Source organism: Schistocerca americana, chromosome 2 (assembly GCF_021461395.2).
Source record: "Schistocerca americana isolate TAMUIC-IGC-003095 chromosome 2, iqSchAmer2.1, whole genome shotgun sequence".
Taxonomy (NCBI): Eukaryota; Metazoa; Arthropoda; class Insecta; order Orthoptera; family Acrididae; genus Schistocerca; species Schistocerca americana.
The window spans coordinates 850,288,578-850,313,110 of NC_060120.1; the positions used below are offsets into that span (position 1 = coordinate 850,288,578).

Below are 24,533 nucleotides of genomic sequence, written 5' to 3' on the forward strand. Positions count from 1 at the left end.
TAAAGCCTTCCACTTCCTTAATAATCTAACTTCACTTCTCCTCCTTCCTGCAACATCTGCGACGAATCCCTCCGCATCTACTCCTCCAAATGCAAGGTCAAACCCCCTCCAGCCAACCTTGAGCATGCCATTCCTGTCTGCTCCATCGATAAGCCTATCCACCCAAAAATTCTGTCTGCCCACCAGGACATCCACCCCTCCAACTCCCTCACACCCAACAGCAGACCTCAGTAGACCTCCTTTGCTGCATGCTCTGTCTTCCATTTGAACACCTACACCACATACTTGCACACCCAGGCCCACTTCACCTTCACCCATCCCAACACCTTCATTTAAACCTCCCTCCTCCTCCCTCCACTCTCTTCCCCCCTACCCACCCTGGCACATCATCAGTATTGTATCCTGTAACTAAGCATTCACTTCTTCCCAGCAAGCAAATACCCCTTCATGCATACCATATCCCAGAACCAGGTGGACTCCTTCATCCTTAATGAAACCCTTCTCCAACCTCACCATGTTGTCCTCGCCTCTCCCTATCTCCTTCACTGCACTGACAATCCCCTTCCCCTACCACAAGGTGGTATCACTGTTGGCCATCTCAAGCATATTCCTGTCCGGCCACAAGCCCTGCCAATGCTTCAACTGAAAACCTCATCCTCAGTGCCTTTTTTCCCTCTTTCACTATCACCTGTGCCACTGTCTATGTCCATCTAGCAGCTCCTCTCCCCAGTGAATCATCTCCTATGCACCTTCTCCGCCTCTGTGGTTGCCACAGACCTCGACATCCACAGCTGCGACCATGCCACCCTTTGGCGATGCCATCAGATCCTCGCTACCCTTCAAGGTAACCTTATTCTTCTCCCACAGTGCACCCAAAAGTAACTCCACCCCCATGTCATCCTTGCTTCCCCCAACCTCCTTGGTCACAGATGTCCTAGACCCCACTGGTAGTGACCATCTCCCAGCCCTTCTCACCATCTCCTCAGTCCATCACCCACCTCCTGCCCCCTACCCTGCTGCTCCTCTGAAGTCCATCCATGACTACTGCTGAGCCGACTGGGATGCCTACCAGGCATCCATTGCCTCCCAGGTCGAAAGCCACTCACGTTTCAACGTCCCACTGACATCACCCATGCCTTGTCCTTCCTCCAGAAGACCGTCACTGATGCTGCAGAGGCCTATGTTCCTATCAAACTTATCTACCCTCACTGCCCTACTCTTTTTCCACAGGCTGTCCTTCTCCATGAATCCCACAGGCCTTTCCATCCTTCCTCCACACCCACGGCCGGGTTACGCTCCTCTGCCACCAGTAATTATGACAACATGTACGTAACCTCTTAACAGCAAAGAAAAGCCAGGACTGGCATCAGATATGTACATGACTCAACACCATCCATCCTGTCAACTCTAAGTATTCGTCTGCCTTCCACCACATTACTGGTAGCCATCCCGTCCCGCATTACCCCCTTCTCCTCGACGACTGCCCCTCCTCTGACAACCTCAATAAGGCTAATTATTTTCCTTCCCACCGCTCTGAGGTCTTCTCCATTCCTGACGATCCCCACTGTGGTTCTGCCTCGTGCAGTGGTTTTAATAGTGCCGTCATTCTGAGGCAGATTTTTAATACTGTGGCCAACTTTTACCTTCTGCTTGTGACTTCGGTGCATTCTAAATCCTATGCACTTCACAAACAGTGTTTTTATCTTTGTGCCCTTTTCATTAACTGTCTCTCTCCATGAGTCTCTGCGTAAGGGTGTATTTTAACCCCCATGGCCTCCCCCCAATATTATGTGTGTTCCCCTTTTTATCGCCTTTTCTATATACATCGTTTCATCTTCTTTCATATCTGTAATGTCCCTCGGCTGAAGAGCAGCAGATTGTGTCGCTGCCGTCCCTCCCGCCCCCCCCCCCCCTGCCCATATGGGACAGCGGAATGAAATCACAATGAAGAAAAAAAAACAGCCTCAGTAAGCACCTGAAGATGACGAGCAGCTATTTCGTTGAAATATTGTGCAGTTTCCATGACATTATCTGACACGACGTGCGTGAATCAATGAAGCGGTTATTACGTCGAGAAACTCTCAGACAGCACACTTACCTAGCTTATTAATAACAGAATCCAGGAAATCAAAGCAAATGAGCATAATAAAAACAAAAGGGCATATTACTTGCACTTAAATGCAACAAATACCCATGAACTTGACCTACAACATAAAACGCCAGCTCAGCAAAATTTCTGGCCCTTAAAATAGAGTCAGCTTTGCAAGAACAGGAGAACACAAGATACATCAAGAAGACTTTGCCTAAGTAGCTATACAAGCTATAAGGGATAATAATGTAATAGACTAGCTAGGCACCAGTTCAGATGACAATTTACAAATAAAATACAAACGAGAACTGCCAAAAAGAGCTAAAGCTAATATTAATTCCGTCAATTAACTAAACAATACAGAAGGATGCATATATATATAGGTTCAGCAAACCCAAACACTAGGCCAACCGACTAGGTACTCCTATAAGACCATCCATTTAGGCACATCTCGACAATAATACAATAACACAGTCCAAGAACTAATTCACATAAATCTTCAATAACTGAAACACATTTCAGCCAAACACAGTTAGGCCTTGCAACGCATCCACTGACAATAACGAGAAGGAAATCACGGAACCCTCCAACCGTCAGCACTGCTTCAACTTCAGTCATAACCAGCATGCAAGCGACGGCACAACCTATGCTTTCGTCAAGCACTACCAGCATGCCACTCCTCTGGCGCACCGCCACTCAAGAGCGCATACCACAGGTAGCATCCACTTGTGTAGCTTCCATTTGGGAATAGTCAGCTCGACCTGCCCTGGACATCAGACGCATAACCTCCACCCACTCGGAACAGGAACCGATGTCCGAGAATTTGTAATAAGATTCGTTGGCTGCTATCGCAGGCCTTGGTTCAAATGGCTCTGAGCACTATGGGACTTAACATCTGAGGTCATCAGTCCCCTAGAACTTAGAACTACTTAAACCTAACTAACCTAAGGACATCACACACACCCATGCCCGAGGCAGGATTCGAATCTGCGACCGTAGCGGTCGCGCGGTTCCAGACTGAAGCGCCTAGAACCGCTCGGCCACACCGACCGCCTCGCAGGTCTTGATTGGTTGGTTGGTTTGTGGAAGGAGACCAGACAGCGAGGTCATCGGTCTCATCGGATGAGGGAAGGACGGGGAAGGAAGTCGGCCGTGCCCTTTTGAAAGGAACCATCCCGGCATTTGCCTGGAGCGATTTAGGGAAATCACGGAAAACCTAAATCAGGATGGCCGGACGCGGGATTGAACCGTCGTCCTCCCGAGCAGGTCTTGATTCGACCACACTGCTGCAGTGTTGGCCAGGTGAATCGCAACCCTTCGCATACTACTCAAACCATATCAGTTGCTCCCTTATTGGCCGTAGCTCTTCACGGACTGCCTCCCTCTCTGCCCAAGGCTTCTCGCAGCCCGAGCGTGGCGAACTCTGGGTGACTGGGTGACAGGCAAACACATCGGAATGGGAGCGAATTTAACATGCCGTAAATCGCGACACAATTGCTTTAAGCGAAAAATCCATTTTGTATATTCCACACGTGTTCTATTTTAAAAAAATAGTTTATCCTCTACTACTACGCCGTGTCACGTACTTTGTTCGAGTGCATATTCTTGTACATTATCCTTATTTTTGTGATTTCATTACACTGTGGCCATCAGTTTGTAATTGTTTCTGACGAATTGTCTTTCTGTTCTTGAAAGTGACTTCAATGCATTTTTTTTCATTTTTTACTCTTATAAACTATTGTTTTCATACTGATGGTCAAATCGTACGTGTTGAAGGTGTCGGCGAAAGAAATTACTCTCAGTTAAGTATAGTAAAAGTTAAAATTAGCTTGATAGTATAAGCTGTTGTGTTCTTGAAATGCACTACTTTCTGGTAACAAGTACTTCACTATGTAGTGGTAGGAAGCATTGTCCGCTTCATTTCTTGCTTTGTCTTATGGTATATACGTCTTGTCTTTAAGTGTAAACAAACTGTTAAAACAGCATACCTGAAATTGCACTCTTGTGGGTTAACACTTTTTTCAGCCGACCCTTTCAATTACACGATAAGTACAAATGCGTTATCTGACGTGTATCACTACGACGCTAAGCGGGAATCAACGAACAAGTAGGCAGGCCGCTGTCGGGAAGAAATTTCCTATCGTCAAACTATTCTGTCAAAAAAAAAAAAAAGCACTGATGGCGTGTGCTTTTGACCTGCTTGTAATAACTGTCTTTTCATCAGTAATTAGATCTACGAAAAAAGGTTGCAGTATACTGCTCGTGTTCCCCTATCAGAAGTCATGGTTTGGCGGAAAAGAAATGGTTCAATAATTCGCGTTGCACTAATTGCTCACCACGCACAGGTTTGAACGTAATGTAAATGCTCTAGATGTAACTCAATAGGATCTTCAAAATTGTAGCGTTCATTCTACCGTTACTGTTTACAATGTGTTCATGATCTTGCAGAAATCGTGGGATGCTCTTTTAAGACTGTTTGCAGATGATGCACTTGTCTATAAGAAAGAAGCAAGGTCAGAAGACAGTATAATTTGCAGAATTTTCTGCAGAGGGTTGATCAATGGTGCAGTCTCTGGCAGTTGACCCTGAACGTAAATAAATGTAACATATTGCGCATGCATAGGAAAAGAAAGTCACTACTATTGATGAGAAACTGCTGAAAGCAGTATGTGCCGTGAGATATCTAGGACTAATTATCCGGAACGCCGTTTGGTGGAATGATCGCATAAAATAAATAGCAGGAAAAGCAGATGTCAGAGATTCATTTGAAGAATCTTACGGAACCGCGCTGCTGCAATGGTCGCAGGTTCGAATCCTGCCTCGCGCATGGATGTGCATGGTGTCCTTAGGTTAGTTAGGTTTAAGTAATTCTAAGTCTAAGTGACTGATGAACTCAGATGTTAAGTCCCATAGTGCTTAGAGCCTTTTGAACCATTTGAAGAATCTCAAGAAAATATAACTTATCCGCGAAGGAAGTGCCTTTTAAGGCGCTTCTTCGAGCGATTCTTAAGTAATGTTCATCAATATAGGGTCCTCACAAGGTAGGACTGAAGGAGGAGATCCGACGAAGAACGGTGCGTTTCGTCAGGGGATCGTATATTCGGCGCGAGAGAGTTCCCAGGATGCTTAACCAAGCCCTTTGGCAAACAAGAGAGGCGTTGTGGGTCACTGAGAGGTTTACTGATGAAATTTCGAGAAAGCGCGTACCGGGATGAGTCGGAGAACTTATTACCTCCTGCCATATACATCTGGCATTATGACCACGACGAGCAAATTCGAGAAATTAGAACCAATACAGAGGTGTACCGAAAATCATTCTTCCACTCGACATTTGCCTTAGCAGTGTGTGAATTGATCAACGGACACTATGGTTACTTTTTCAGGTCTCTGTTTGAATTCGTGCACAGCTGTGTGTGTAGCAGAGGCCATTGTCACACAAATATGAAGAGTTAAACGGGACAAAGATTTTCCCGTTCTTCTTACAAAGGCCGCTCCTCTCTCGTTAAAACCGATACGGTACATGGCACACTGCCCGCATAAAGGGCCGAAGAGTCGCAAAGCTGCAGACTGCCTACAGTGGTACTGATTCCCACAAAACGGACCAGCGCCTGCGCCGTACATGAAACAACTTGTCTAACCATCTTGTGTTAGAGCAACATACCAGTGTCGTGTTTCGCATAGCTTTGGCATTATTACCTTATGAAGAACTTAAAAGCATTCTTTCTGTTTTTGCTTAGGCTCTTGAAGTGAAGGGGTCGCCGGGCAAACTGTACGCTATTCAAGGAGACGTAGGAAAAGAAGAAAGCATCCTCTCAGCTTTCAAGTGGATTAGGGAGAACCTCGATGGAGTCGACATCCTGGTCAACAGCGCTGGAGTCGATCACGAAACTGATTTTGTATGTACGTATGCAAATGTAAAACCTAATATTTCAAATTTGAATGTATTTACGTTGAATTAATTTATAAATGTCAGCCTGCTTAGCGGAGTGGTAAAGTGCTTGCCTCCCATGCAGAGGGGCTCGGGCTAGATTCTTGGACGGATTGGAGATTTTCTCGGCTCGTGGACTGGGTGTTGTGCTGCCCTCATCATCACTTCATCCCCACTACTAGCACGCAGGTTGTCCAGTGTGGCGTCGACTTGCACTTGGCGGCCGAACTTCCGGTCTGGACCTCCCAGTCAGCAAAGCATACGCGCATTTCGCTTCTTTTTTTTTTCAATTTATGAATGGCCGGAAATGTGAAGGAATTCATTGTCAACTACAGCAAAAAGTTACAGATATTACAGCATATGTGTGCATTTTAATGTGGACAAAGAAATACTATGAAACACCACAAAACATGGACGCGAATCACACGTGTGTTGGTACTGCGACCAGAATTAACGCTTACTGGTCGGGTCGGGTACAGCCTCAAGGCCTCTCGCCCACACTCGTGTGGCGAATAGCGGGCTAGCTTCTTGAACTGTTGTTCCACAGAAACACGACAAATGTTTAACACAATTTACATGATTCACAGAATTATTTCCTCTACTATGGTGTGTTAAAACTGTGGTGACAATGATATTCAGATATGTATTTAAAGTAAATAGGGCTGGCGAGTTGAAAATTATGAATAGAAGGGTTGAGCATCCTTAGTAGTTCATGTAACTTCATATTTTTAATCTGTGTTTGCCGCACAGAATATCGTCAAAACAGGAAGATTGCACGGGTATTATTACTCTATAAGAATACTTCATGGGAGCAAACTAATTTATACACCTCAGATATTGTACGCCACGGTTATGCACAACAGGCTCTATAAGTGGGGCCTGGTTACTGAAGAGCAAATGCGTTTTAGGAAAGGGTATTCAACTCCTTATAATATTTTCATACTGAAAATTGGAAATTTGTGGTAAGTTCTATGGGACCAAACTGCTAAGGTCATCGGTCCCTAGGCTTACACACTACTTAATCCAACTTAAACTAAATTACGCTGAGGACAACACATACACCCATGCCCGAGGGAAGACTCGAACCTCCGACAGTGGGAGCCGCGTGAATCGTGGCAAGGCGCCCTAGACCGCACGGGTATCCGGCACGGCTTTTCATTTTGACTTCTTCATGAAATCAATGATGCTGTAACCACGATAAACAATTTTATACACAGTACAGTCACATTCATGTGACCACCGCCTGTATTCGATGTCAACATGCAATAACCACTCACAGACGGCATGTGGCAGAACTAGCAGTGGAGGGTATATAGTGTCTTTTCGGGGGGTGCAGACAATAGCTCAGCCGCTGTCGTAGTGTGGAAATGGAGCGATTTATCTGGCATCCGAAAGTATCTGACCATTGGCTTCCGGGCCAAGGGCGGGAGTATTTCTGAAACGGCTAAGTCTGTAAACTGTTCGAGTGCCGTCTTGGTTAATGTATGTCATGCATGGCAAACTAGTGCTACCAAAAACCGGCGACGGGGCGACTACGGTGCACCACGGGTCATCGATGACAGGGGTGGACGACTGCTGTAGAGGTGTGTGCGGGTGAATAGACCTGCAACAGTTGACCCACTGACCACCCAGATGAGTCAAGGCGCTACCAACAGTGTCTCCTCAACGACCGTTTAGCGAGTGTTGCTGCGTGTGGGCGTCCGCAGCAGGTGCTTGGTTCATGCACCCAGGCTGACTGCCGTTCATCTGCAGCAGAGGCTGGAATCTACTCGTCAGCACCACAATCTGACGTCCATTGAGTAGCTTCAGATGGTCTTTTCAGATCCTTTTCTTGCTCTATCGAAAAAGTGGCTGTTGGAGTGAAACGTCTGAAGGCAGACAGTCTGCAACAATCGTTGGAAGAGTCCAGGCCGGAGGAGGGAGCATTATGGTCTGGGGAATATTTTGGTGCCATTCTCTGAGTGCATCGTCATTGTGGAAGGCTCAACAGATCAACACAAGTATGCATCTACTCTTCGGAACCATACCCCCCCTCCCCCCCAAATGCAGTATATTTTTCCTTGGCACGATGGCAGCTACCAGCAGGACAGTACACCGTGTCACACAGCTCGCAGTGTGTCTGCGTGGTTCGAAGAGAGCCAGGATGAGTTTACCATACGCCCCTGGCCCCCAGATTCTCCTGATTTAAATCGAGAATCTGTGGGCCACATCGACCTGTCCGCACTCCGAATCCTCAACCGAAAACCTAGCGCTGGTGTCCATGTCACTGCAGCCGGCACAGCTGCACATCCCTGTCGGTATCTTCCAGATAATTGACTCTGTTTCTGCCTATCCGCGTTGCAAAAGATGGTTATTCAGGCTTCCGACAGGTGGTCACATTTATGTTACGCTGATGTATATTTTATGTAGAAAGACTTTGTAGTGAATTACGAGAAAAAGAGTATAGAAGTAAATAGAGCATAGAGGACACCTATTAAATCTGATTTCAGGACCCGAATGGATTTACCAAAACACTCGATTCTGTCGGATCTCTATGGAACATGTAAAGAGGACTAAAAACAGTGGTGGTGGTGGTTGTTGGGATGCTTAAGGGGAACTAAACAGCGAAGGTCATCAGTCCCCCAGACTAAAAACAGTGAGCATAAATCTATACAGGGTGTTACAAAAAGGTACGGCCAAACTTTCAGGAAACATTCCTCACACACAAATAAAGAAAAGATGTTATGTGGACATGTGTTCGGAAACGCTTAATTTACATGTCAGAGCTCATTTTAGTTTCGTCACTATGTTCTTCCACCTACGCTCAATGGAGCATGTTATCATGATTTCATACGGGATACTCTACCTGTGCTGCTAGAACATGTGCCTTTACAAGTACGACACAACATGTGGCTCATGCACGATGGAGCTCCTGCACATTTCAGTCGAAGTGTTCGTACGCTTCTCAGCAACAGATTCGGTGACCGATGGATTGGTAGAGGCGGACCAATTCCATGGCGTCCACGCTCTCCTGACCTCAACCCTCTTGACTTTCATTTATGGGGGCATTTGAAAGCTATTTTCTACGCAACCCCGGTACCAAATGTAGAGACTCTTCGTGCTCGTATTGTGGACGGCTGTGATACAATACGCCATTCTCCAGGGCTGCATCAGCGCATCAGGGATTCCATGCGACGGAGGGTGGACGCATGTATCCTCGCTAACGGAGGACATTTTGAACATTTCCTGTATCAAAGTGTTTGAAGTCACGCTGGTTCGTTCTGTTGCTGTGTGTTTCCATTCCATGATTAATGTGATTTGAAGAGAAGTAATAAAATGAGCTCTAACATGGAAAGTAAGCGTTTCCGGACACATGTCCACATAACATATTTTCTTTCTTTGTGTGTTAGGAATGTTTCCTGAAAGTTTGGCCGTACCTTTTTGTAACATCCTGCATACAGGTGTCTAAAGCTGGTCATGGTTTGAATACGGGAAATCTTTTTCAGCAAAATGATAAAAATACTGTGTGTTGCAATTATTAACTCTTCTGAAACCTACACGTTGTACGTTTAAATATTTTTCCTTTTTTTTACATATCCCCATAATTAACTCTGTATTAATTCCGTCTGTAACAATTTCTTTCTGTTTTATGCGACATCTATCCGCCGCAAATTCTTCTTCATTAATTTTATTCGGTCATTTCGATTCCCCACATAAATACATTTTTCCTACAGCCACTCGAACATTTTAATCATGCCATTACAAACACTTAACGTTTGACCAACTCATGTCTTGCCGTGATGCTTTTGTCGATTCTTTCTCTTTTCTAGAATTTTGTTTTCTACGTTATTAGTGCAGCCAAGCATCCCAGATAGGGGAGACGCGAAGCAGACAATAAACATAAAATAAATTCTTCTGTTTCATGAAAATCTAAAAAATAACGTTACTTACTTATTTACTAGGTTGGCCACACAAAGCACAGTCAGTCTGTGGCCTCGCCAGTCAGCCTCCTCCATCTTCCTCGGTCCAAGTGTTCTTCCCCAACTGTTCCCATCATCGGTCTGTCGCCTCTGATGTCTTTTTCCATCCCCTGCCCTGTGATCTGGCCGTCTCGACACACTGCGTGCCCATACCACTTCAGTCTCCCCTCTCTAATCACAGCCACAACGCCCAGCGATTTGTACAGCTACTGTAATTCGCTGTTTTTCTTCTCTTTGCAGACGTCTCCAGCCTTCAATGTCCCATAAATCTGTCTCAGAGAAACACTTTCAAACGTCAGGAGTTTTCTTTCTTTCTTTTGTGCTATAGTCCAGGGCAGGTTTTATTGCTGTCCTGCAGATCCCAATTTTCGTGGATGTTGCTAGAAGCCGGGACTTCAGCAGCTTTCAGAGTGCAAAGCTTGACCTGTTTCATGCTTGAATTCTTACCCTTATTTCCTGGTCTCATTTCTTTCACTGAACATTGCCCCAAGATATTTTTTGCTCTTTCGAAGATGTTACCATCCACATCCAAAAGTCTGTCATCATTCTCTCTACTCCGTGGTCTTATCCATATTCATCTTCAAGCCAGCTCTCATCGCCTCTTCCATTAACACTCTTTCAATCTGAACCAGATCGTGCTCATTCTGTCCTATTAAAACTACATTATCCACATAGATCAGGGTGTTGATCCCTCTCCCCAGTTGCATTCCTGTCTCCAAGCTTGTTACCTGTCCCAATGCTAAACAGGAAATGGGGAGAGCCAGGCTGCTTGTCGCATTCGAGTCCTCAACTTGAACTGCTTTGACATATTTCCATTCGCTTTCACTGTTCTTGTTGACTCCTGTACATACGCTTGAGTTAGTTTTATTAGTTTCTTGAGAATCGTCGTCCTTCCCAGTTCTTGCGATATAGCTTGCCTGTGCACACAGTCATACGTTGTTTGGATGCATTATTGAATGTACACTCCTGGAAATTGAAATAAGAACACCGTGAATTTATTGTCCCAGGAAGGGGAAACTTTGTTGACACATTCCTGGGGTCAGATACATCACATGATCACACTGACAGAACCACAGGCACATAGACACAGGCAACAGAGCATGCACAATGTCGGCACTAGTACAGTGTATATCCACCTTTCGCAGCAATGCAGGCTGCTATTCTCCCATGGAGACGATCGTAGAGATGCTGGATGTAGTCCTGTGGAACGGCTTGCCATGCCATTTCCACCTGGCGCCTCAGTTGGACCAGCGTTCGTGCTGGACGTGCAGACCGCGTGAGACGACGCTTCATCCAGTCCCAAACATGCTCAATGGGGGACAGATCCGGAGATCTTGCTGGCCAGGGTAGTTGACTTACACCTTCTAGAGCACGTTGGGTGGCACGGGATACATGCGGACGTGCATTGTCCTGTTGGAACAGCAAGTTCCCTTGTCGGTCTAGGAATGGTAGAACGATGGGTTCGATGACGGTTTGGATGTACCGTGCACTATTCAGTGTCCCCTCGACGATCACCAGTGGTGTACGGCCAGTGTAGGAGATCGCTCCCCACACCATGATGCCGGGTGTTGGCCCTGTGTGCGTCGGTCGTATGCAGTCCTGATTGTGGCGCTCACCTGCACGGCGCCAAACACGCATACGACCATCATTGGCACCAAGGCAGAAGCGACTCTCATCGCTGAAGACGACACGTCTCCATTCGTCCCTCCATTCACGCCTGTCACGACACCACTGGAGGCGGGCTGCACGATGTTGGGGCGTGAGCGAAAGACGGCCTAACGGTGTGCGGGACCGTAGCCCAGCTTCATGGAGACGGTTGCGAATGGTCCTCGCCGATACCCCAGGAGCAACAGTGTCCCTAATTTGCTGGGAAGTGGCGGTGCGGTCCCCTACGGCACTGCGTAGGATACTACGGCGTCGCTGCGGTCCGGTCCCAGGTCGACGGGCACGTGCACCTTCCGCCGACCACTGGCGACAACATCGATGTACTGTGGAGACCTCACGCCCCACGTGTTGAGCAATTCGGCGGTACGTCCACCCGGCCTCCCGCATGCCCACTATACGCCCTCGCTCAAAGTCCGTCAACTGCACATACGGTTCACGTCCACGCTGTCGCGGCATGCTACCAGTGTTAAAGACTGCGATGGAGTTCCGTATGCCACGGCAAACTGGCTGACACTGACGGCGGCGGTGCACAAATGCTACGCAGCTAGCGCCATTCGACGGCCAACACCGCGGTTCTTGGTGTGTCCGCTGTGCCGTGCGTGTGATCATTGCTTGTACAGCCCTCTCGCAGTGTCCGGAGCAAGTATGGTGGGTCTGACACACCGGTGTCAATGTGTCCTTTTTTCCATTTCCAGGAGTGTAGTTGGTGAACGGTTGAGTTTCTCTTTCTGAATCCTGTTTGTTGGAATCTAAGTACCTCCTTAGTGTATGGTGTTAGCCACTTCAGCAAAAACATTCTCAGGATTTTAAAATCTTTGCGCAATTAGGTAATTCCTCCCAAGTTACTGCATCTCACTATATCTCCTTTTCTAAGTGTTGGGCAGATGAAATACTGCTTCCATTCTGCCGAGATCTCTTCTCTCTTCCAAATTAAACAGATTAAGTGATGCACTCTCTCTCATAGGATATCTCTTCCGTCTTTCAGCATCTCTGCAGGTATTCTGTCTTTGAGACCACCTTAGTATTTCTATGTACTATTTTTTGGGAGTAAACATTATATGTTTGGCTTTATCGTCTTTTTATTTGTGATCTACACTGTCACTATGCCACTCATTACGCTGACTCATTTCGCCTGACGTATTTGCTAAACTATGTGCAATGCTGTGGTTGGTTGGTTGTTTGGGGGGAAGAGACTAAACAGCTAGGTCATCGGTCTCATTGGATAGGGAAGGATGGGGAAGGAAGTCGGCCGTGCCCTTTCAGAGGAACCATCCCGGCATTTGCCTGTAGCGATTTAGGGAAATCACGGAAAACCTAAATCAGGATGGCCGGACGCGGGATTGAACCGTCGTCCTTCCGAATGCGAGTGCAATGCTGTGGATTTCGTTGTTTTGTAGCGGACAGCCTCATCTAGGCAGTGGTTTGGTCTCACCTGGTCACGAATTATGTTTAATCATTTGGTTGGGTGTATTTTCGATACTATTTATAAGGCTGCAGATTTCGCTGCTTTTTATCAAATAGCAGGTAATGTTTTGTTCTTGATAGTCTTTGTTTAATTGGCACGGCGTCCGCCGTAAAGAATACTCTTTTTAGTGTTTTTGGTAGTGCAACAAGCGGACGTGGTGTGTTTTCCTAGAGGAAAGCCGGAGGATTATTTAATAAGCGTGCAAATGAAAGTAACAACAGGCTTTACCGAAAAATGTGTATTTTATACTCAGAAACACGTGGTTGAATGTAACTCTGGAAACTGAAAGTCATAACTGTGGCAAGATATCTTTGAAGTTTGGGATATATTTTTTCAGCCCACTTCTTTCTCTGAAATTGTTGCGTGAAAACTGCTGTTTAAGTTACGTAACCATATTTAGAAAACTACCTGCCTGATGCTCAATTGTCTTGACTTGTTCAGCCGGTGAAACAGAACACTGGAGGCAGATGTTTGAGGTGAACGAGCTTGGCCTGGCCATCTGCAGCAGGGAGGCGGTCCAGGACATGATGAGGAGGGGCGTCGACGACGGCTTCATCATCCACATCAGCAGGTAGGAGCCAGCGCTTATGTGACGAGGCTCGTAACACACGCGCACACACACACACACACACACACACACACACACATGTACAAAGTTCTGTGTATAATTCAGTAAGTAGGTACGACAGTAGTGACTGTTGTGGGACTGACTCTAATAGTGACTCATCTGTCACTCGATCAGTGCTTTACCTCGCTGTTGACATTTAGCTATGTGTTGTTTCTCTTCTTTTAATGACAGCGAACGTGGACACTCACGTTCCCAAAATTCTTGGTAGGCACAAACCAAATGTTCACTGACATAAAGAGTTCGCAACCTCGATAATGATTGGAAACATTGCTACACTCTTAGTTCTCATATGACGTCTCACTCAGTACGTGGCATTGCACATTCGGACATACAGTATAGTTGTCAATTATACGGTGTGATATTTCACACAAAATGACCTCGATTTTAGTCCCACGTGGTTCGAACTTCAGGCTTCTTACATGGATGCAAGAACAGATCTAAATGTACAAAATATGTCGTCTCTTGATACAGAGTATGAAAAAATGTATGTGTCAACACAAGTCCGAAGACTCCTTGTCCACACTAATCGACTCACCCACACTGTTGTGGAATTTCATTGAAAATGGCATCCCTGTCAAATGCTTGAAGTTGTAGCTACTCGGCAGTGAAATCTGCAACAAGTAAGTCTAACAAATATAAATACAGTTGAGTGGAAAAAAGAGAAAGAAAAACAGCGGAAAATTAAAAAATGCTTCTGGTTTTTTAAAACTTAGCCTTTCGCAAAACACAATTTTTTTTCTTTTTTTTTGTTCTTTAAACAAAGATGTTTTGACACCTATGTGTTACCTCGCTTTTTTCTGTAAAATATTATTAGCACATTTGGTTAGTTTTCTACTTCAGATCTAAAAACTATAGCATGTGCATTTTCATTTTCTTGTAATAGCTCATTTGAACTGTTTTAAGTGTACAATAAGGATTGCACAGGTCACCCTGCTTTTATAGGTTTTATGGCTAGACAGCTTGCCATCTTCAAGGCAGTCATAGGAATATCTTTCTTTGTCTGAAGAATATTGATTTATTTTTTTACACTGTTTCCGAGAGTAACAGTAGTAGATCTATCGTTCTAATGCTATCCGTCACACATCAAGGTGCACAATACGACGGAAAACGTAGCTGTAAAAACATTACGCGGCAAAACACATTTATATGTCCTTGAATCGTTTTTAAATGGCGTTAGTCGATCTGACTCAGACTAGTTTTTAAAAATTTTTTATATCGCTGTTGATTAATGTCTGAGCTATTCTCAGTGGGAGTGGGAATTTTTCATCCTATTGTGGCAACGCTAGTAACAACATGTGTACTCAATTACTTTGGAACCAGGGAAGACCACTGACATCAACAATTTTATTCCATAATTCTCTTCAACATCTGCTGAATGATGCCAACACAAATAAAAAGCATCAAAATATCTATAGATAGATGTATGATTCTGAACACAAGCATTTGATCCACGGTCAGATAATGTTACAGTCGTCTAAAATTGTTAACTGATGAAATTAATTAATTATTATTATTATTATTATTAACACATGATCGCTAAAAATTTACCTGGGGAACAGCGTTTTACGACGTTTCTCGACAATAAGTTCGTATGAGAACGATCTAGTAGACGTAGGATATATACGCGTGCTGCAGAGCAAGTCATAGGAAAGTGTACGTAACTATTTCATGAAATCGTGCAGTTTGTCGAAATGATAAATTTAGTCGTAATGACGGCTCCTCAATTCAAATCTGTTTCATGGATTTTTTGTGGTAAGTTTCTATTGGACCAAACTGCCGAAGTTATCGTTCCCTAGGCTTACACACTACTTAATCTAACTTAAACGAACTTACGCTAAGGACAACACACAACACACACACGCCCATGGCCGACAGAGGACTCGAACCTCCGACATGGGAAGCTGCGCGTACCGTGACAAGGCCCCCTAGACCGCGCCGCTACCCCACGCGGCTTCATGCATTTATTCCTCGTTTTCAGGAAATAAAAACACACTGGTCTACAACTGCTAAGGAACAACTCTAACTTGCTAAGAAACAACCGCCAGTTACTGCGGAAAAACCGACCAGTGCCAGTAAAATGAAATGTGGACGTGTTAGCTTCAGCGAAGCCTGTGCACGAACGCTCTGTACACATTCGATAGTTCGTGCAGTACGGTGTTTGACGAGGTTTTTGTGGCACGGATTAGTGAGACATCCTGTGTGGTACAGCAAGACATCATTTAAGAACTTGAGGTGCAATTGGACGGCTCGGAGAGGGTGAAAGTTTCACTGCTGTGGACACAGTAATGGGTACGTCCCGAAGTGTCATCTTGCGATTACACAGCTGGCCAATGAAGAGAAGGACTTACGTAATGAGGGTTCCGTGCAAACTTAATTACGTATATAGGCATTTGATTTATTCCGGGAATCGAGAGTCTCTACTATTTTTGCCTGTTATCAACATTGGTACCAGTGAGACATCGATCTCAGGGATTTTAAGATTTCCGAGAACGAATATCAACAATATAAATGTGACATGAAGTCTTGTAGGAGTCAGGCGAACATTATTGTAAAAATCAGGAGTTCTCCATTCAGCCTGACTGGGTCGCGAAAGTCAAACATAGGGCAGCCGGCCGATGTGGCCGAGCGGTTCTAGGCGCTTCAGTCTGGAACCGCGCGACCGCTACGGTCACAGATTCGAATCCTGCCTCGGGCATGGATGTGTGTGATGTCCTTACGTTCGTTAGGTTTAAGTAGTTCTAAGTCCTAGGGTACTGATGACCTCAGATGTTAAGTCCCATAGTCCTCAGGGCCATTTGAACCATTTGAAACATAGGACAAGGATGCCTTTATTTGTCATATGACGCGTTTCGGAGTTTCTCCATCATCATATATCCAGGAGCAATTACTGCACATAGATACGGCGTTTCAAGTTGTACGTGAAACAAACACTCGCAGTCTCCCAACTGACTTATCCAATTCATACAAATACTCTCGCGTAACAATTTGTGGTGACATGGAAAGGAATGATCACATAGGCTCAGTCATAGGCAAAGCAGATGACAGACATCGGTTTCTTGGCAGGAAGATGAAAACTGAACTGTCAGGCACATGAAGACAGAGACAAACTATCCCAGTAAATCCTATCAGCAAAATTTCAGGATCAGTGTTGAGGAATCTAGGAAAATTCTAGCGCCACCGACGTATCGTTCTATAAGGGAATGGGAAGACAAGGGTCGACTAATTACAGCTCACTTAGAGGCAGTTTAGTAGTCTGTCTTGCCGCCCTCCTTTGGTCTGGCACTAACTTCACAGTATTTTGCAGAATGGGAACTTGTTTCGGAGCAACCTGCGTTCTGACGACGCTGTATGGGCGACTTTCTTTTCCAGTACAGCGGCGCACGTCCCGGTGTTCAGTGATGGCCTCGGGATGCACTCAGTCAACAAAACAGCTGTGAGGGTCATGGCTGAAGGACTCAGGAAGGACCTCGTCGCCAAAAAGAGCAAGATTCGTGTTGGGGTAAGAAAACATTTCTCCTCATGTCAGTGAGATGTACAAACGTTGAATTTTTTTTGTTTAATCTGTTGTCACAGTGATCTTAAGTCCGAAGACTGGTTCAACGCAGCTATCCACACTAAGCTATCCTGAGCACGTCTCTGAATAACAACCGGTATGATACTCTTCATTTTTCCCACATTCGACTCAGTACCTCCATATTAGTTATGCGATCCACCCATCTAACGTTCAACATTTCAAAAGCGTCTATTCTCTTCTTGTAATTACTGTTTAATGTGAGCGTTTCGTTTCCATAAAAGGCTACATTCCAGACCAGTATCTTCAAAAAACATTTCCTAACATTTTATGTTCTATACTGGTGTCCAAAGTTAAAGCAACAAACGGAAATTTTATAAGGATGCGCTTATTTTGATACAAAATAGCACACACAGGTGATAGCAAAGTAGAAACAATGATAAAGAATACAACGTAACAACATAATCAGCTGTAACATGTATAACAGTAGACGAAAATGTTCTTCGGCTTTTCCAACTTAATTGATCTGCACACACATTCCGACAACTGGTTAATGTGCTCACTATGGAGTGTAACCACCTCTGGCAGGAATACAACGACAGAGCATGCTGTGACTGATCTCATCAATAACGCCCATTCTTCCTGCAGAGCTGCTCTCAAGCCTTGGAGAGTGGTTGGTGGATACTGACGTGATGCAACCCGTCTCCCTAAAGCAAACCGGGTATGGCATTTAAATCGGGAGAGCGAACTGGCCCTGCCATGCGTACAGTACTTTCCGTTTCCAAGACAACGTCAACCACTTGTACACCATCCTCGAGCAGCACCTAGCAACAACCGCACATGATATCCCAAGACCTCTTCACGATACGTGACAACAGTTAAACCACTCCGATTCACCTACGCAACTTCACGAACAGGTATTCAAGTGGCCAACATAATCGCTGCCCACACCATTAGCGATCGTCCTCGATATCGGTCTCTCTGCACAATGTTGGCGTCTCTCTCACTCTCCAGACAAAATCGGGACTCATCTGTAAAAAGAACATTGGCCACCGTTCGACTGTCCAGGTGGCATATTGACGACTCTACTCTAGACGTTCCTTTCTGTGAAGTCGTGCCAGAGGCACACATTCAGCAGGTCTCCGACAATAAAGACCACTCTGTCGAAGCCTTCTGTACACCGTTTGCCTCCATACAACACGTCCAGTGGATGCTGCTTGGTCAGATACCAGCTGCAATGCGGTACTAAGGCGGTACTTTCGTGCCCTTACAGCCAAATAACGGTGCTGCCTTTCTGATGACACACGTGATAGGCCCTGCCCTGATCTTCGGGATGCGGTTTCGCTCTCTATAAATTGTCACCACATCCGAGAAACAACAGGACGATTCACATTAAGCCGTCGGGCTACATGAGCTTTCGGCCGTCCTGCTTCCATTCTTCCCATGGCCCTACGCCACAGAGAGTCTGGTAGGCGTCTTCTCTGTGCCATACCACACCGCCTGTGACTGTGCACACAGGGACTGTGGATGTGGAACTACCCGATCGATAGGTGCCCTGACCTCATCGACCACATGCCATCTTCTGTGCAGAACACGATCGTACGGACATCTGTTGACAGTTCGTATGATTATATCGTGAATTAGGCAAAGGACGTGGAAATAGAAGTCTGTTGCTTAAATTTTGGACTCCAGTGTATGTTAACAGATTTCTGTTTTTCAGAAGTGCTTTCCTTGCTATTGGTAGTCCCGCGTTTTGTACCCTCTTTGCTTCGTCTATTGTCAGTCATCTACTACCTTCAGCGTCTCATCTCCTAATTCTATTTTCTCAGCACTGCCTGATGTAATTCTGTTTTCTTTTTGTGATTTTAAGGTACTATCCATTCCGTTATCTGCTCTTGCAAGACTTCTGTCGTTTCTGACAGAATTACGATGTCACCAACAAACATCAAAAGTTTTTCTTCCTGCATCCTGCATTTTGGCTTCAGCCCTATCACAGTCCCTTTTCAACTACTGCTTTCCATTCATGTCCTTCAATTCTTATAACTGCAGTCTGGCTTCTTTGCAAATTGTAAATATTCTTTTGCTCTCTGTATATTTTTCTCACTACTCTCAGTTTCAAGTAGTATATTCCAGTTAAAGAACATATTAAGTACCACGAACGCCACACGAGGCTAAAACAAAGTATGAAATCAGCGGTATCAGAACATCAAGGTAACTGATATCGATTTCAATAACGCACCTGTGATGGCAAGGCAAAACTAACATTTATAGAAGTCCGAGAAGCGATTGAAGTTTCTGAGAACGCGTGTAACTTCAATAGAGAGGACGGCTATAGGCTTCCGGCATCGTGGCTTCCCGCCATCAGGCAAATGAATACGCGACTGTGGCGTGCGAGAAACACAAACAACGCACTGGAAGCCTCCTCTGCGGACAATAATATTTTGGATAAACGTTCCCTTTCTCTTGCTCTGTCCGTTTCGCTTCTAGGCGGTGATGTTGGCACACCAACAGCAGCAAGAGGAATTTTAAGCAATAACTCTTCCCCATCATAAGTGAGGCAAAAATCTCTTTCTAACCAATGAAATTGGCCCACCAACGGTAGCCACAAGAGTTTTTAGCCTATAACGCCTTTTTCAGCATTAGCGCGGGAATACTTTTCTTATCATCCACTGAGGATGGCCCACCAATGGTAACCACCTGACTTTTACCCGAGAGTCCCATTTCTTCAGCATAAGCGCGGGAAAACTCTCCTTTATAAGAGAAGACGACACTGGTCTCTGAAAGTGCTTAATCTACAGTGAACACCACAAGATCCTGTGAAAGATCCCAGCAGAGGGATCGAAACGTGGATCGTTCGAACAAATATGACGTGGCCTGACAATCCAGAAGATTTTAACTTCACTGCTCCAGTAAACATTGTCAAAATATTACTCTAATTCTATGAACGCTGTATAAGTATGCTAGTCTTTCTTCAGGCTACCTCATAAGACTGTAAGATATGTCGTAAGGTCGGTACTGCCACGCGTGTTCCACCATTTCTCCAAAACTCTAGCTGACCTTCCACGAGGTTGGCGGTTACCAGGTTTTCCATTCTTCTGTAATTAATTTGCGTCTGTATTCTGCAACTAAAACTTATTAAACTGTTGCTTCTGCAATATTCGCAACAGTCAGTTATGCCTGCTTTGGAAACGTAATTTTTAAATTATTCTGGAAGGTTCGGGATATTCCACCTGCCTCATAGATTTAGCATACTAGGTAGAACAGTTTTGTTATGTTCTCCTAAAGATCTCAGTAATTCTGAATTAGTGTCGTCTTCTCAAGTTGCCTCTTTTCCACTTCGGTCTTTCAGTCCTCTGTAAAATTATTCTGGCAATGTGGCATTCCCCATCTCATCTTCATCTACTTCTTTGCTTCTTTCTCAAATATTGGCTTCAAGTTCGTTTTCCTTATACAGCCCAGTTAATACCACTCCCATCTTTCAGCCTTCCCTTGGTTGCTTAGTACTGTCTTTCAAACTTAATTCTTGATATTCATACAGCTGCTTCTCGTTTCTCCAGCGGTCTCTTTAAGGCATTTATATTACCCATAGTTATACATGAACTACAACTTTGCATTTCTCTTCCAGCCATTCTTGCCATTCTTTTCTTTGTCATATTGCATTTTCTGTCAATCTTCTTTTTAGACTTTTGTATTATCTTTCTCTGCTTCATTTGCTGCATCTTTATATTTCCTCCTTTCAACAACTAAATTCACTATCTCGTGTTTATGCAACTTGCAATTTGTAACTGGAACTTGCCCTTTGGCTCTTATCATCAGCTGCCGTCACTTTTTCATTTCTCAGTGCTATTTATTCGTCTTCCCCGTTTCAATCGATCGTTGCCTAATGCTACTTTTGAAATTCTCAACAAGTTCTGATTCTTTTCATTATACAAGTCCCACCTTCGTACAAAAGGTAACTCATTAAGTGTTAATCTCGAGTTCGCAAGCAATAAATAAGGTCATAATCCACGTACGCATCTAGTTTCGAAATATTTGTGTTACCGTTACATAGTCTGTAAGCTATAATTAAGTACTATATTGAGTGTAAAATACGTTCCACCTTCGTAATAAACTCAGTAATATAAATTTTGTGATTGTACGTTTTGTAAAAGGTGTTGCATATGACTAGGGACAGATGTGTTCTTAAAATAAATAATATACAACAGTAAACTAATACGTAAGTAATAAAGCTGAGTGCTGTATTGAAACTACAAGCCCCATATTTGGCCTTCCATTGGGGAAAGCGACTTCGAGTCTCTGTATCAGACATAATTTTGTCAAAATCACTAAGCACAGGCTAAGGACAGAAGATTTCAACTCAAGTATAGCTGTGTTTGGTAAAAAGGTACCTCTCCAACGATAGGTATAACAACAAACCATACTGTTGCCATGCGACTGAATTTGGTTTATCTGAATTTTAAAAAATCAAGAATACCATTTATTGCGAAACTGCAATATTTGTGACATTATACAACAAAATTCCTTCGTAGCTATGTTAGAATTCAGACATCGTCTTATACCACTGTCCATATATTAAACATTTACAACTAGTTTCTCTGTTTGCAGCAAATTTCTCCAGGGCTCGTGAAAACCAATGCGATTAACCAGTCTGAGAAGTGGGCACAGATCTTCGATACAATGCCTTACCTGGAAGTGGAAGACACAGCAAAAGCCGTGGTCTACATGCTTTCCCAACCTCCAAGGGTTCAGGTGAGTTTCCTTCTGCCACTGCAGCTTGAATGTGCGGAGATTTCCATGTACATTTTATTAATAGTGCAGTTGTGTGTAGTTTAAACATTACTCCTAAAACAAATAATTACGGAGAAGGTAATCATCCACACGTGCAAAGATATTCATCCAAGCATAAACGAATTTCAGTGACCGCCAAGGGAAATCGTCAGTGATTTAGTGACAACCGTGTGAGCAGAGGGGACACGTTCCGCTGGTAGTCCTTCGCTAGCGTAACAGGGGTATGGATGCTTGCTCTGATCGCAGACCCGTGGGGTCCCACTTTTGAGACAGCGAAAGAAAGTTATAATGGCAAAAGAAGGAGGGACGAGGGAAGATGATACTGGAGGGGGGGGGGGGGGGGGGCAGGAGGGAGAAGGAAAAGTAGTGGATGAAGAAGAAGGGAATGGATTTGAAGGTTCTAAAATGGGGATGGGACAAAAATGCATCGAACTGAATCATCAAGAGATTTGAATAGGACTGTGTTGAGCAATAGTTTCCTAAGAACTGACTTTCCCTGGTATGTAGGTGCTTGTTTCTTATTTTCGGCTACTAGATGAGGCAACTCCTTTTCTAGCAAGTACGGCAACACAACGAAGTGTAAATAGTATGTTTTGCGTTTGTTGTTATGTTTGATACAGACCTGCGTTGATCAGCAATGAAAAGAAGGCAAAAGGAATCCACTGATTGATGCAGGCATTGCGACGGATTGTGTTTTGTTCAGTGGTATGAATCCTTTCATACAAGAGATAAATGTGTATCATTTACTTCATTGTAGAGATAAACAAATATATAGGTGGAGCAGAGATGAGGTTTAAACAAAAGAACGGGATAAAGCCGACAGGTTGAGGGAGTTGGAATAATGGCGAATTTTGCCCTGGGTGCCATTTATCCAAGTTGTCCTTATCAGGAAGTTCGTGATGAGATACTGAAGATGTAGTTTATTTACCTTAACACATCCCGGCACAACCACTTGCACTAGCAAGAAAATGAAGGCAACGGAAGCTCAGATATACTTGACATAAACATATTTTCGAAATTCAAGGTGGGAGTAGGATTTTCTATCTCAACGATCACGTAAAAATAGTGATAACTCTTCATGTACATTGCGGTAAATGCTTTAGGAGTTGTTAGTGAGGCCTTAGGCATGACACCTCCCTTCCGCTGACTATAAGGGATATAACTATTGAGCTATAAAATACGTGGGCGTAGAAATATTTCAAACAACTTTGTAAGAATTATAATGGTGATAACTGTTATAGAGGCTGGCGACACATAAAATCTCACAGGTCGAAACACTGCAATTTTTAATAAAATCGCAAAGACAGTTTTCTTCCGACAGAACATTGTTAGTAAAATGTGATTCTGCTAGAAGAATAAAATATCTTGTTCGATGGTTCTGTGAAATAAGAATAAAACAGAGCCAAATTTGAGAAAGCACAAACAACGAAGTTTTCCTTTAACGCAGTCATTCTTGTGCTCCTACCCCATACAGGTTAAGTTACTTTGCCATCGGTCTAGTGTTTTTCGTTGCTTCCCCACCAAGAAAAACTGCCAACAACAGTAGTTTAGAAGTACATATCCTTAAAGCATTTAAGAAAGCGAAGTCTTATGGCCCAGATAGCATACCAATTAGGCTCCTTTAAGAGCATGCTGATATAATAGTTCCGTACTTAGCAATCATACACAACAGCTCGAAAGGACTGGAAAGTTTCCTAGGTCACACCAGTAATCTACAAAAGAAATCGGAGTAATCCGCTGAATCACAGACCCATGTCAATAACGACTATTTACAGTAGGATTTTGGAACTTATGCTGTATTCGAGCATTATGAATTACCTCGAAGAAAACGATATATGGACACGTAGTCAGCACGGATCCAGAAAATATAGTTCTTGTGAAACATAACTAGCTCTTAATACTCATGAAGTAATGAGTACTATCGACAGGGGATGTCAAATTGATTCCATATTTTTAGATTTCCAGAAGGCTTTCGACATTGTTCCTCACAAGCGTCTTCTAACCAAACTGCGTGTCTATGGAATATCACCTCAGCTGTGCGACTGGATTCGTGATTTCCTGTCAGAAAGGTTACAGTTCGTAGTAATAACGGAAAGTTATCAAGTAAAACAGAAGTAGTATCCGGCGTTCTTCAAGGAAGTGTTGTAGGCCCTGTATTGTTCCTGATCTATATTACCGACGTAGGAGACAGTCTGAGTAGCCCTATCAGATTGTTCGCAGATGCTGTCATTTACCGTCTTGTAAAGTCATCAGATGACCAAAACGAATTGCAAAATGATTTATATAAGATATCTGTATGGTGTGAAAAGTGGCAATTGATCCTAAATAAAGAAAAGTGTGAAGTTATTCACATGAGTACTAAAAGAAATCCACTACATTTCGATTACGTGATAAGTCACACAAATCTTAAGCCTGTAAATTCAACTAAATACTTAGGGATTACGATTGCAAATATCCTAAATTGGAACGATTATATAGATAATGTTATGGGTAGAGCAAA

At 44.1% G+C, this 24,533-nt stretch overlaps 1 protein-coding gene across 1 annotated transcript in view; it reads left to right on the plus strand.

Moving 5' to 3' along the window:
* The window catches only part of LOC124596033 (dehydrogenase/reductase SDR family member 11-like), a 61,047-nt gene that overhangs the window by 17,023 nt on the left and 19,491 nt on the right, over positions 1–24,533 (plus strand). Inside the window, exons 2-5 of the mRNA XM_047134997.1 lie at positions 5,827–5,989; positions 13,548–13,677; positions 17,104–17,233; positions 21,851–21,994. Of these exons, the coding sequence (XP_046990953.1) occupies positions 5,827–5,989; positions 13,548–13,677; positions 17,104–17,233; positions 21,851–21,994 (567 nt within the window). The remainder of the gene's footprint in view (positions 1–5,826; positions 5,990–13,547; positions 13,678–17,103; positions 17,234–21,850; positions 21,995–24,533) is intronic.